General features: G+C 43.9%; 1 protein-coding gene across 1 annotated transcript; it reads left to right on the top strand.

Annotated features, from left to right (window-relative positions):
- The first annotated feature begins 9029 nt into the window (after positions 1–9029).
- Positions 9030–12743, top strand: LOC145391907 (uncharacterized). The gene is given in 3 exon segments (XM_080266402.1): positions 9030–9726; positions 9867–11440; positions 11442–12743. Coding segments are annotated over 3 exon segments (3573 nt in total).
- The last annotated feature ends 2835 nt before the right edge of the window (positions 12744–15578 follow it).

Genomic DNA, 15578 nt, shown 5'->3' with positions numbered 1-15578 from the left:
TCAGTCAGTGAAGTCAGTCAATCAACCAATCAATATCTACCTCCCTACCTGTCTATCTATCAATCAGTCTATCTACATCTACCTATCTATCTTGCTAGCTGATTATTTTCTTCTGTGTCTCTGTATCTATGAATTAAAATTAATAATAACATCATTACTGAATTTTTTATCACAGACTCTTTCAATGCATTTCATATAACATCATCTGTGTATTATTCAGCACCCATGCTCATATGACTTACTCAGCTGAATAAAATCGTCTATAGCTTATTTGATCTTATCTGACAAGTGACGAGCCTTAAGGTTTTGAAAGATGACAGCTGATTGGTTGTCTGCGTGCATTCATTATTAAGGACCTTTTTTTTTTTTTATTATTATTATTATTATAAGGGTTACAATAACTGTTTGAGGACAAGTTTCCTAAAAATAAAATATTGTAAGTTAATTGCATAAATTAATTTAAAAACTGGGCCTTACAAAGTTTGTCAGATGGCCCAAATACCGGTATGTGTGAAATTTTGAACTCTCGGGATAAATCAAAACACGTGCAGGTAATGTTTCCCGAGTGCCATGATTTTTATTCTCATGTTCAGGCAGGTTAAGGTGAATCATGTCCTTACTGCGACATTCTGTAAAATCTAACGCTGTAAAATATTGGAATTACAATGGAAAACGACTGGTAGGCATGGATGAAGAAGTTATGTGTCATCATCACTCTTAAATATCCCGCAGTCCATACCTTGTCACTGCACTGTTGTAAGATGTTACCAGATATTAGAAATCAGAAAGATAGAAAACTTACTGATGCTGCAAAAGTAGAAAGCATAATGTAAACTGATGCGACAGCAAAAGGCTTTCAAGTAAATTAAAATATTCGTCTGCTAGTCAAGTGGAACATCCCACGATGCGGCCAACCCCCCGCCCCATCCCCCGTGTCTGCCATTCATCAAAATTCAGGGAATATGTAATATTATTTTGGAATTCCGATGTTTTATTAGGTTAGATTGTGCAAACTATCGCAGTAATGACATAATTTACCTGAATTTGCCTGAACATGGGAGAAAAATGAAGGTAATCGTAAAACTTTATCTGGACGTGTTTTGGCTTGTCCAGAGAATTAAAAAGTTCACATTTTCTGGGCCATCTAAAAAACTTTGTAAGGCCAATTAGTCGAAGCAGATAACTATATATAATAATTATTTCAACAATCTCATTGTCAAACGGTTATTGTAATCCTTATTATAAATAAATTAAAATGTGTCGTTACTAATGAATGCACTCGGACAACCAGTCAGCTGCCAGTTTTCGAAAGCTTAAGGTTCGTCTCTTTTCAGATGAGATCAAAATAAGCTATAGTGTTATAAGATATACAAGAGTTGACCCAACCGTGCGGGGGCTAATGGTGACGGTATTAACACTCTCGGGCTCCAGTGACAGTCTAGCCTTAGCAGAAAAGATTACTAGGGTTTTCTTGGCCATGAGACAGTTAACATGGTCCGTCAGAGATAATGCCATCTATTAATCTCAGTATCTATATTATGTCTCCATACTGTGATAACACCCACCCGTGAAAGCACCCTTACTTGCCTGGGGCTCGAACTCGTCTCGCCGCTGCAGGCCTAAAAGGTGAGTGGCCGCCAATTGATGATGCTTTTCCTATTGTTACTTATTGATATGTGGGGGGATAGTGCTATATGGTGGGGTAGTGCTATGTGGGGGTAGTGCTAAGTTGGGGATAGTGCTATGTGGGGGTGTAGTGCTATGTGAGGGTAGTACTATGTGGGGGTAGTGCTATGTGAGGGGTAGTGCTATTTGGGGGTAGTGCTATGTGGTGGGGTAGTGCTATGTGGGGGTAGTATTATGTGGGGGTAGTGCTATTTGGGGGTAGTACTATGTGGGGGTAGGGCTATGTGGGGGTAGTACTATGTGGGGGTAGTGCTATGTGGTGGGATAGTGCTATGTGGGGGGGGGTGCTATATGGTGGGGTGGTGCTATGTGGGGGTAGTGCTATGTGGGGGTAGTACTATGTGGTGGGGTAGTGCTATGTGGTGGGGTAGTGCTATGTGGTGGGGTAGTGCTATGTGGTGGGATAGTGCTATGTGGGGGGTAGTGCTATATGGTGGGGTGGTGCTATGTGGTGGGATATTGCTATGTGGGGGGTAGTGCTATGTGGGGGTAGTGTAATGTGGGGGTAGTGCTATGTGGGGGTAGTGCTATGTGGGGGTAGTACTATGTGGGGGTAGTGCTATGTGGGGATAGTGCTATGTGAGGGGTAGTGCTATGTGGGGGTAATGCTATGTGAGGGGTAGTGCTATGTGGGGGTAGTGTTATGTGGGGAGGGTAGTGCTATGTGGGGAGGGTAGTGCTGTGTGGGGAGGGTAGTGCTATGTGGGGAGGGTAGTGCTATGTGGGGAGGGTAGTGCTATGGGGAGGGTAGTGCTATGTGAGGAGGGTAGTGCTATGTGGTGGGGTAGTGCTATGTGGGGAAGGGGTAGTGCTATGTGGGGAGGGGGTAGAGCTATGTGGGGAGGGGATAGTGCTATGTGGGGAGGGTAGTGCTATGTGAGGAGGATAGTACTATGTGGTGGGGTAGTGCAATGTGCTGGGGTAGTGCTATGTGGGGAGGGTAGTGCTATGTGGTGGGGTAGTGCTATCTGGGAAGGGGTTGTGCTATGTGGGGAGGGGGTAGTGCTATGTGGGGGGATAGTGCTATGTGATGGGGTAATGCTATGTGGGGAGGGTAATGCTATTTGGTGGGGTAGAACAATTTGAAGGGTAGTGCAATGTGGGGAGGGTAGTGCTGTGTTGGGAGGGTGGTGCTATGTGGGGAGGGTAGTGCTATGTGGGGAGGGTAGTGCTATGTCGGAAGGGTAGTGCTATGTGGGGAGGGTAGTGCTATGTGGGGAGGGTAGTGCTATGTGGGGAGGGTAGTGAGCAATTGGTCGGGGTGCGTGGATCAGAAGAGAAAGAAAAACGTCAAAGGGCGAGGTGATTTGGGGCTCCATGCAAGGGGTGGGGAGTGCTTTCACGGATCAGTGCTATCACAACTTGTCGTTTCTCTGTACATTCTGTTGCTTGTCTGTCTAGAGTATAAAATGAGTACTGAGAAGACAGAGTGCACAATTAGAGAAAAGACTATACCCTTTTTATTCTAACTTGGCCTAAAATTTCCATCTCCCCATCTTCAGTGCCGAGTTATAACAATAAATTAAATCTCGAATATGGTGTTAGTCACGAAGAAGTGCTGAGAGAATGATGTAGAGCTGCAGTATTGTCCGTTTCTGTCACTGAGCTACGTGAAATAAGCTCCAAAAGAAAAAAATATGGGCCAAATTAGTGTAAATGAACTTTAGTCGCTCGTGGTGGTGGCCCAGGGAAAGGGCTTACTGAGACTTAAATGCCTAGGTTTTAATCCCAAAGGTGGCCAGAGGTTTTCGTAACATGTAAGCACTGCTATACCCTTTTCACTTTAACTTGGCCTTAAACTGCCATCTCTCCACCTAGAATGCTGATATAACAATAGATTAACACTAGAATATGGTGCTGGTCACGGAGAGATGCTGTCGAAAGTATGTAGACTCAGTACTGTTTTACTCTGTCACTGAGCTTCGTGAAATAAGTTGCAAAAATCGAATATCTGGGCCAGGTTAAAGTGAACATATAAAGAGAACACTTTCACCCACGGCGTCCCGTCGACGTGAATGAACATCCACACGTTTTGTCACTGCCAATCCCGTCGACCTACATAAACGCGAATCAATTGCAAGGTCCCTAATTTGCACAATTTTCAATTTTCGTGAGTGATTTTTGGTACGTATACACGGGACACCTTCCTCTACAAGATGCCAGGCAGGGACAATGCCTTACCCAGCATAACCTCCCCCCCCTGCATGCCATTGTCTCACCAATTCACCTGTTATCAGTGACCTGGCCAGTAAAGCCATGTCATGCCACGGTACGAAATTCAGGGCCAGAGTGATTCCCCAATCGATGACAATGTGGAGGACTAACTTTACATAGCATTAGAGGAAGAAACAGTCAGAAATGATGATCAGGTAATGTGGCAAAAAAAGGTCAGGTATGGTGATGAGTTAGTGAGTGAAACAATGCTTATAATGCCTATATTACTGTTTGAAAACCATTATACTCTCGTACTGCATATAAATTCGTACCAAGTAAATAAATAAATATCGTTTATGAGTGGTGTGAAATAGTTACCCTCCCATAGAACTCGTTTTCCTTGGTGCCAACCTGTTAGAAAACCCAGTAAGGTAAGGAGGTACTGGTACCTGGATCGAGTATTTCAAACCTCAGGTGAGCGATTTCTCTATGAATTTTCGATGCTTCTCACCAAAAGCGGAGGTTTGAGCCAAAAAAAAAAAAAATCAAAAAATGGTCAGGATTGGGGGGAGTCAGTGGTGGAAAAGTGGTTGGGATGGGGCGGGTTAAGAAATTGTTAAGCTCAGATGATGAAGATATGCGAGTATAAGTGGCTGGGGGATGTCTGAGAGAAGGAGAGAAACGAGAAATGAGGAAGAAATCAGTAGGATGCTAGTGGAAACAAGAAAGTGAAAATGGGGAATGCCCCAGGAACTGATGGATTGTGCAGTGAAATGCTGAAGCAAAGGGGAGAGACAGTGGTAGAACAGATGATGATAATGTGCAGATTTGGCCTGGGAAGAAGGTAGAGTCCCAAACGATTGGAAGTCAGGTATAGTTATTCGCCTGCACAACGGCAAAGGCAAAAAAAAAAAAAAAAAAAAAAAAAAAGTATGGTAATCACTGAAGCATTTTGTTCTTAGTGTAATAGGAAAAGTATATGGTAGGATACTTATTGACAGACTTAGGGAAATAAGAGAGGAATTAGTTGGGTAAGGGAATTGGTTGTGTAGATCAGGTATTTATCCTTTACGAAAAGTTTCTAGATAAAGGAAAGAAGTTGTGTGTGGCCTTAATGGATTTGAAGAAAGAATATGACAGAGTGGATAGACATGGAATGTGGAAAACTTTAAGATTATATGGAGTAAATGGTAAACTGTTGAATGCCGTGGAATGCATATTTGAAAATACTAGGGCTGCAATGCGTGTGGATGGTGAACCAAGTAAATTAATCTATCTAAATGTTGAACTGAGACAGGGATATGTCATGCTTCCAATGCTGTTCAATCTATATATGAATGGGATTATTTAAAAGCGATGCATGGTAGGGCACTGGATTTTGAAGCGGCCCTAATGAGAGAGGGCAGTGTGTGGAAACTTTGTTCTGTTGTTTGCAGATGACATTTGTATTGTTAAGAAGACAAAGGGGCACTACAAGGCTTGGCGAATGAGTTTGGGAAAGTGTGTAAGAAACGAAATTTACAGGTGAATCTGGGGAAGAGTAAAGTTACTGTCTCGCGAGAAATGAAGTCATTGAATGCACATTGAAGCTGGGTGGTTAGGAAATTGAAAATGTGAGCGCATTTAAGTTCTTGGGTATAGTGTGATGAGTAAGGATGGATGTGTAGAGGATAAAGGGTTTGAAAGGGTACATCAGGGAAGAAAGATTGCTGGTTCTTTGAAAGCAGTGATAAGAAATAAGGTAAGTGAGCACGGAAGTAAAAAGGTCACTGCATGATAATATTGTGATGCCAACTCTAACGTATGGAAGCGGGACTAGGACCTTATTGGAAGGACACAAGTCAAGAATGAGAGCAGTGGCAATGAGTTATTTAAGAGGAACATGTGGAGGTACATGGAGAGACAGACTGACAAAATAAAGTAATGAAGGAGCGTTGTCGTGTCAATGTGGATGTGACAGAAAGCTTTAGGAGAAATATATTGAGGTGGTTTGGCCATGTGAAGAGGCTAGAGGGTAGGAGACAAACGGGGAGAGTGTGAGGTGGAAGGAGGGGAGAGGGAGGGGGAGACCGAGGATGGGATGGAGTGGAGAGGTATATGAGAGAGGGGTGTGTGGGTTGTGGGGGGGGGGGGCAGCGTAATGGCAGGGGACAGGGCGACATGGAGGCAATTTGTCTGTGACCACCCCTTTCGGGATTAAGGCATCTGGCTATAGATAGATGGATATAGTGCATGTGATAATATTGTAGTGGTGTGGATCAGTCTCTTACCTAAAACTATTACCGGCTAACTGTAGCCTAGCTTCGGGACCCTTGTCTTGGAAGTGGGGAAAAAGGGGAAATTTGGCAGTTATTACCGATTATCGTTAAAGGAAATGCTAATCCATGTACAGGTATCTGATGATCTATCTATTAATCTACGCCAGTTATCTATCAATCCCTCTATCTGTCTGTCTAATGCAATAGTTCTTAAACTTTCTCGGCACCGATACTCACAGGCTCATCTCCAAGTCAACCTGATACCTTCTCTCCGATACTGTTACTCCGTTTACTGTTAGTTTTATGTGAAATGAGAAAAGGGAATGGCGATGTACAAGCAGCGGAATTCTATGGATACTTTTATTTTTGTTTTCAAGAAAAGAGCATTCACACACAAAAAAAATTAGTGTAGTTACCATACACAAATTGTTCTCTATTTTTTTCTAGTGTCTTTCTGGATACCTCCAAGAGCTCAATTCGATAACCCCAGGGGGTATCGAGGTACTACTTTAAGAACACCTGCTTTAGGGAAGAAAGTGATTAATATATACAGTGGAAACTACAGACTACAGATCCATTCATCTACTTTATATTACGCAGTTTCTCTAATCTTTTAACAAACTCTTTGTGAAATAAGAACTTATTTATCCTCCCTGCAAGGAAGAGGTCTGTGTTCATTTCCTGGGCCGACTAAGATATCACTGGGCAGGGCTTCTTTACCCTAGTTTCTTTGGACCAAGAACTGAAATAGGGACACTGATTTATTACGATGTGGATGTGATTAACAGTGTTAAGAGAAATACTTTGAGATGGTTTGGCCATGTGGAAAGGATGGAGAATGAGAGACTGACTTGGAGAGTGTATGTGAAGGAGGTGGAGGGAACAGGAGGAAAGAGGAGGGGGCAGGGAGAGGGGAAGGGGAGGGGGAAAACCAAGGATAAGATGGATGGAAGGAGTAGAGAGATATATAAGAGAGGGTGAGATTTCAATGGCAGAGGACAGGCTGATGTAAGGGCAATTTGTTTCTGGCCACCCTTTGCGGGATGAAGGTATCTGGCAATAAATAGATGGATAGAGAGGTAGATGGATAGGCCGAGATAGACAGATAGATCTGTAAGGAGGAGGTTGCATAATTATTACAGTGGCAGAATATTTACATAGTGCTTTCCTCATTGGTTACGCACCTATCTATTTGCTTATCTTTCTATTTGGTAAGTGAAAAGAGAAAATGAATGTTGAAAAGATATAACAAAGAATACAGATCATAAAATCTTTTATATGCATTCTAAATTACTCAGTTTGGCTCCAGTTTTACGAAGTCACCCTCCCACCTCCTCTTTTTTTACGAGTTTTTTTACTAGTGCTGTTTTGCCACTTTATCACTATTCTCTTTTTGTGTGTGTGTGAATTTTCTCTTATCTTCAGAGCTGCAACTCCCACCTTATCTCTCTCTCTCTCTCTCTCTTGCGGCCGACCTGTCTATTTATATGTGTATATTTCCACCTACATCGGTTGACCTGTCTATGTAAATCTATATCTATGTTGACTTTCCGGCCTCCCTAATTAAATGAATCGATCAGTCAGTCACTCAGTCAAACAATCTGTGTACAGTATGGCAATGTCTGTTAATCAGTCCTGTTCTTGATCAATCTATAGGACTATATCTATGAAACGCGTTCTCCCCTATGTACAGTTGCAGTCAAAAGTCACTCTACACGCCTCCCACCCCAGCCTTTCCCGGGTACTCAGTGGAAAGGAAAAAGGTACAGGAGGAGGAGAGGTTTTGCCGTGAATACATTTGTGAGAGTTGAACATTTTTGACTCCGGATCATTTACCTGTCAGAATTTGCCGGTCTGTCTACCTTTCTCTGTCTCTCCTTCCGCCTGCTTTTCTCTGCTTATTCTTCTGCCTGTTTTTCTGTCTCTCCTTCTGTCTGCTTTCCTTTGCTTTTCCTTCTTTCTACCTTTTTCTGTCTTACCCTCTGTCTGTTTTCTCTGTCTCTCCTCCTGCCTGCTCTTCTATCTATCCTTCTGTCTGCTGTTTCTCTGCCTCACCTTCTGCCTGCCTTTTTCTGACTGCTTTCTCTGCCCATCCTTTTCCCTGCTTTCCTCTGGCTCTCCTTCTGCCTGCCTTTTTTTTTTTTTTTTTTTTGTTTCACCTTCTTCCCGTTTTCCCTGTCTCTCCTTCTGTCTGTCTCTCTCTGTCTTTCCTTCTGTCTACTGTTTCTCTGCCTCTCCTTTTGTCTGCCTTTCTCTATCACTCTCTCTGCTCGTTCTTTTCTGCCGCTCCTTCTCCCTGCTTTCTCTTTCTTCTTCCGCCTGCTTTTCTGTCTCCCCTTGTGTCTGCTTTTCTGTCTCTCCTGTCTGCGTTTCTGTGTCTGTCCTTCTGCCTGTCTGACCACCTGCCTTTCGTTTATCTGGGTTTGCTGTCTATGGGTCTGCCTATGAGTAAATGAAAATATGGCTTATTTTAGTAGAGACTCCTGTTATGTTTGTCATGCTATGTCTATGTCATGCTATGTCTGTCATGCTATGTCTATGTCATGCTATGTCTATGTCATGCTATGTCTATGTCATGCTATGTCTGTCATGCTATGTCTGTCATGCTATGTCTGTCATGCTATGTCTGTCATGCTATGTCTGTCATGCTATGTCTATGTCATGCTATGTCTATGTCATGCTATGTCTGTGTCATGCTATGTCTGTTAAGTTGGTGCTGATCCCATTTTATGTATATTTAAGAAAAGAATTCATCCTGTGTCGAACTTTGTTCGAATCTGTCAGTTATCAAACCGACCTGATGAAAGGGTTGGCTGTTTATTAACGAGGCAGTGAGAATAAAACCAGCAGTCGAAGAAGTTGTCTTCCTTCTTCCCTTACCTGTGCCCAGACTTTATTACAAGCTATCTAGGCATTCTCTCGCAACTTATGATGGACGGAAGTGATAGTGGCAAACCGGCATCGTCAACCTCAGCCCGAGGAGACAGCCTTACGACGGAACTTCGTCTGATCCCGGAATTTGACGGTACTTCGCACTCGGTGGTAGAGTGGATCGAAAAGCTGGAGCTGGTTTGTCGGCTACGAGGGATCTCTGATCTACACACCATTGTGCCACTGCGACTCACAGGCGGGGCTTTCTCTGTTTATCAGCAGCTCAGCAGCATAGACAAGGGGAACTTCGACACCATAAAGGATGCACTCATCTCGGCATTTGCTGCAGACAAGTTTGTTGCCTATGAGCAGTTTGTGGACCGTAGGCTGCGTGATGGCGAGTCTGTTGACGTGTACTTGGCTGACCTGCGCCACCTGGCTACACGATTTGGAGGAATGACCGACGCCAGTCTATGTTGTGCTTTTTTAGCTGGTCTTCCAGAAGCTGTTCGCCATATTCTGAGAGCTGGTTCACGCATGGAAACTATGGATATTAACCAACTTCTGAACCGTGCTCGAGCTGTTCTAGCTGATAATTACCTCGATGATGGGGCATCAGCACAACCAGCCGGCTCCAGACAGCACACAGTGGCTCCTGCATTAGTTGGTGTTGGTGGTGTGCGCTGCCATTCCTGTAACCAGCCGAACCACTACGCTCGTGACTGCCAGGCTGGACGCAGTGTGCGCAGAGGTAGAGGTGGGTGAGGTAATGTGCGCTGCTTCAGATGCGGGGGACGAGGCCACATCGCTACCTCATACCCTTCGGGAAATGGATCAGGAGAGGTGGGACCAGCGCCAGCCTCCTCTCCAGACCGTCAGTGAGAGGCGCTTTACCAGTGACTCGCTTGGTTGTTGATGGAAAGAACTGTGATGCCCTGGTAGACACCGGCTGTACTCAGAGTATTGCACACGTTTCCATGTGCTCTCGCTGGACCAAAGGAAATATCAGTGTGAGGACAGTAAGCGGTGAGCTTTATATGTGTATGGGAACAGGTGTGGTAACAGTCCAGCTATTGTCAGGAGTGTCCGTGTCTGTGAATGTGATTGTAGTGCCTTCAAAGCCGCTTAATTTTGACTTTATTCTGGGCATGAACGGTGTTGAAGCCCTGCAGGGAGTGACAGTGCATTCACCAGACAAAGTGCGATTTGGTATTGAGGAAGTGCAGGCTTCAGCCGTGACAGTACCTACCATACAACGAAATATTGTCGAGAGGGATTTTGAAGTAACATATGACAGTGCAGCTAAAAAGTGGACAGTGTTGTGGAACTGGCGTGATAACTCAGAGCCTCCACGACTACTGAATACTGTCTCTGAATACAGGGTGCCGAATGAAGCTCGAAAAGAATATGAAAATGAACTGTGTGAATGGATTAAGGACGGATGGCTGGTTCCATACAACGAGAGTATACATGGCCCTGTGAAAGGAACTATCCCTCTGATGGCTGTCGTGCAGCAAAACAAGAAAAAAGTACGCCCTGTCCTTGATTTTCGTGAGTTGAATGCCCATCTTAATTTGCACACAGCTGAAGCGGACGTCTGCACTGAGAAGATGCGGGAGTGGCGCAGGCGTGGACAGAGGGTCGCTCTCATTGACTTGCGCAAGGCTTACCTACAGATACACGTTCACAGATCGCTATGGTCGTCCCAGACAGTGGTGTTCCGTGGGAGACGTTACTGTTTGACTAGACTGGGCTTTGGACTGAACATCGCACCACTAGTATTGAAGGAGGTCCTGAGTCGTGTGTTGAGCATGGACGAGAAGATAAACCGCGCCACTTCACCATACCTGGACGATATTCTGGTGGACGAAAGTGTGGCGAGTGCAGCAGAAGTGGAATGTCACCTCAGTCGTCACGGCCTGCTCTGCAAACCTCCCGAGATTGTGTCTGAAGGAGCTCGTGTGCTGGGCATTAGAGTCTGGGGGGAGCACGATCGTCTCGTCTGGAAGCGTGATAACGGCGTTGGCAAGCTACCTGAAAAGCTGACTAGGCGGACAGTGTTTTCACTCTGCGGGCAGCTAACGAGTCACCTTCCTGTTTGTGGCTGGTTGCGAGTGGCGGCGTCGTACATTAAAAGACGGGCCAATGAGGTCACGACTACGTGGGACGACGAGATTAATGACCTCAGTTTGCACTCGATGCTTGCGGACACGTTGGAGCGGGTGAAGAACTCAGACCCAGCCCGAGGACGATGGGATGTGGCGGGAGACGAAGCTATACTATGGGTAGATGCAAGTTCACTCGCATTGGGAGCTGTGTTGGAGGTGAAAGGTGAAGTTATTGAAGACTCGTGTTGGTTACGACGGGACGAGTGCTCTCACATTAATTTTTCGGAGCTGGACGCTGTTATTAAGGGGATAAATCTTGCAATCTCCTGGAAGATGAAACAGCTGACTCTTATGACTGACTCAAAGAACTGTGTTCCACTGGATCGCGGATGCTCTCTCAGGAAAATCTCGTTTGAAGACTAGAGCTTCCAGTGAAATGTTGATCCGTAGGCGCCTAGAGACTTTTAAATCTGTCATCGTCGAGTATAATCTGTGTCTGGAAGTAAAGTTTCTGTCTTCTACTGAAAACAAAGCAGATGCGCTAACACGAGTACCGAAGAGGTGGATGACACTAGCAAACGGGCAGACAAGCTGTGCAGCTGTTGCCAGTGTTTCAGACAGGGACATCGTTAACATTCATGAAACCAGCGGGCATCCCGGCATCAAGCGTACACTGTACTTCTGCAGAAGGCTCTATCCTACGGTTCAGAGGCAGCAGGTTCGCAGTGTTCTTCAGAGTTGTCAAGAATGTCAATCCTTTGATCCGGCACCAGAGAAGTGGAAGAAAGGGGAGTTGGGGGTTTCAGAGATCTGGAGCAGAGTTAGCATGGACGTCTGTCATGTCAGAAACCAGCACTATCTGACGCTCATCGACTGCGGACCAACACGTTATGCCATCTGGAAAAGACTCAGGCGGCAAGATGTCATCAGTGTTGTTGAACAGCTAGAGTCTGTGTTTTATGAACGTGGAGCACCTAAGGAGCTATTAACTGACAATGCTGCCAGCTTCCGTAGCTCAACGATCAAAGAGTTCGCCAGGCGTTGGGGTATGGTCATCAGGTATCGGTGTGCCAACGCTCCATCTGGTAATGGAATATCAGAGAGAAATCATCGAACCGTGAAAACTATACTGGCACGGAAAGGCTGTTCCGTAGCTGAAGCAGTGTACCGCTACAACGTTATGCCACGAGGTGATGATGCCTCATCTGCCCCTGCCAACCAGATATTTAGATACGAGGTCAGACTGCTGGGTATCGACGGAGTAACTCTGCAAGATCAGCCGGTGGAAGAACAACATCGCTTCAGCGTCGGTGATCGTGTGTGGATCCGGCATCCCAGCAGACGCTGCGATTCTCGAAGCACAGAGGGCACAGTAACGCGAGTTGTATCTGCCCAGAACGTCGAGGTGGATGGTATGCCTCGTCATGTGCGTGACCTAAGGCTGGCAACATCGCTGTCTACTGCCCCAGAGGATTCACTAGCTGAAGAAAGCCCTGAATCGGAAACAGAAGACGATTTGCTAATCGATGTGAGAGGTCCTTCGAATGAGTCTACGTCAAGTGATACGACAAGTGAAGACGAAGTAGATAGTCCAGGGAGACCACTGCCCCGTCGAGGTTCTAGGGAGCGCCGTCCAGTACGGCCGTTCCAATATAGTGATCTTTAGAAGATCAGGGGGGAGTGCTATGTCTGTCATGCTATGTCTATGTCATGCTATGTCTATGTCATGCTATGTCTATGTCATGCTATGTCTATGTCATGCTATGTCTATGTCATGCTATGTCTATGTCATGCTATGTCTATGTCATGCTATGTCTATGTCATGCTATGTCTATGTCATGCTATGTCTATGTCATGCTATGTCTATGTCATGCTATGTCTATGTCATGCTATGTCTATGTCATGCTATGTCTATGTCATGCTATGTCTATGTCATGCTATGTCTATGTCATGCTATGTCTATGTCATGCTATGTCTATGTCATGCTATGTCTATGTCATGCTATGTCTATGTCATGCTATGTCTATGTCATGCTATGTCTATGTCATGCTATGTCTATGTCATGCTATGTCTATGTCATGCTATGTCTATGTCATGCTATGTCTATGTCATGCTATGTCTATGTCATGCTATGTCTATGTCATGCTATGTCTATGTCATGCTATGTCTATGTCATGCTATGTCTATGTCATGCTATGTCTATGTCATGCTATGTCTATGTCATGCTATGTCTATGTCATGCTATGTCTATGTCATGCTATGTCTATGTCATGCTATGTCTATGTCATGCTATGTCTATGTCATGCTATGTCTATGTCATGCTATGTCTATGTCATGCTATGTCTATGTCATGCTATGTCTATGTCATGCTATGTCTATGTCATGCTATGTCTATGTCATGCTATGTCTATGTCATGCTATGTCTATGTCATGCTATGTCTATGTCATGCTATGTCTATGTCATGCTATGTCTATGTCATGCTATGTCTATGTCATGCTATGTCTATGTCATGCTATGTCTATGTCATGCTATGTCTATGTCATGCTATGTCTATGTCATGCTATGTCTATGTCATGCTATGTCTGTTAAGTTGGTGCTGATCCCATTTTATGTATATTTAAGAAAAGAATTCATCCTGTGTCGAACTTTGTTCGAATCTGTCAGTTATCAAACCGACCTGATGAAAGGGTTGGCTGTTTATTAACGAGGCAGTGAGAATAAAACCAGCAGTCGAAGAGGTTGTCTTCCTCCTTCCCTTGCCTGTGCCCAGACTTTATTACAACTCCGATGATCATTTGTGTGTGTGTGTGTGTGTGTGTGTGTGTTTCTATCTATCCCTCTATCTTTCCATCTATCCATCTTCTATCCATCTCTCTTCCATCTCCCTGCTCTCCACTTCACCAACACACTCATTCCTCCATCCACACTTAATCCCAGCTCACCCAGGCCAGTAAAGGTAATTGAACTTTATTAACAAAAACTCAGGCACCAGAAAATGAACTCCCCAAAGATGAGAGAAGTGGATGGGGATGTGATTGGGGCTGTGGGGGCGAAAGTCTTATTAAATGTGGCACGATGGAGGGAGAGAGAGAGAGGGTCCAATTGTCCAGAGGCATTGAAAACTCTATTATATTAGGACTGGATTAAATATGGAAGAGGGTAAATTTAGAATAACGTATGAAGAGTGGGGATCCAACAACCCAGGAAAAACGGGGACTTTATTAGATTATGATTGAATTAAATTAGGAATCAGATAAAATTACAGTAATGGAGTGATCCCGAAAGATTTGAATTCTCCACGATATTTGAAAATGTCATTCGATTATTATTATATTTGGGAGTATTAAGAGTCTTAGGTTTGAGAGTAATTTCCTTCAATGAATAAAATAACAGGCAGTAATATCACCCTTACCTTGTCAAATTTCGACTGATAAAAGATCAAAAACTTTACTGACAAACGTCATTAAAGATTTATGATATTGGAAAAGATATTGGAAATTCAGAGGTATAAGTTTTGGGAAAATTAGTTTTAAGCATAAAATAATATGACCATTAAAGCGATATGAACTGCCAGTGAAATGGAAAAGTTTGTCATCATTTCCTGAGCTATCAAACAAATAAAAAGTTTCTAGATATTTGATGGAACTGCAAGTGATTAGGCTACATGAAAAATTAGGACTGCTGGTTGTGATAGTGGTTCAGTGTATAAAATGACACAGGATAATTTTCAGTATCATCATCAGTCTTTGGATATCTACTGAAACGAAAAAAAGAAGAAGAAGAAAAAAAAAGGACTGCTGTATCACTTGATGGCAAATTCTGTACAGTATATACAAATTACATAAATTTTGGTTCTCATGTTATGTGAGTGTATTTCAATGCGTAAGATAAGACAGAATGATCATCGCTGTGAGAGATAATGCATTTTCAAAGTAGGGACACCATTAATGCAATGATCTACTCCAGCTAACTCCAGACAATTTCATTCAGCTTAGTGGCAAAGGAAGTTGTGAGATTGGAAATTTATTGAATACCATAAGGAGTTAATGTGATTCTGTAACTAAATTTTCGAGAGTGATTCCACGAACAATACAGAAAATATTATCAATGTTGTGATTGATTAAACAGGTGCCTCATTGATGGAAAATTTTATCATTTTTTGAGTGAATTGCAGTGACCAATTATAGAGAAAGATTCATTTTCTTTTCTTTTATTCTCCGTTCATTCCTCAACACTTCTATAAAGCGCTTCCCTTCTCCTCCTTCTCTATATCCTCCCAATCTCTCCCCCGTCCTTCTCACCCACTCTCTCTCCCCTTTTTCCCCTCTCCTCTCCCGTCCCCCCCACCACTCTCTCTCTCTCTCTCTCTCTCTCTCTCTCTCTCTCTCTCTCTCTCTCCCAATAATAAATAAATAAAACCCACCCATTCGAAATCCAGGAAGGAAATCTGAAATTCTAAGCGGTCACCTTAGGAGCCTCACGATAAAGTCCAAAACCACG

Source organism: Coenobita brevimanus, chromosome 2 (assembly GCF_032717465.1).
Source record: "Coenobita brevimanus isolate Jiangsu-jjx chromosome 2, ASM3271746v2, whole genome shotgun sequence".
Classification (NCBI taxonomy): Eukaryota; Metazoa; Arthropoda; class Malacostraca; order Decapoda; family Coenobitidae; genus Coenobita; species Coenobita brevimanus.
This window is presented reverse-complemented; position numbering and strand designations above follow the sequence as displayed.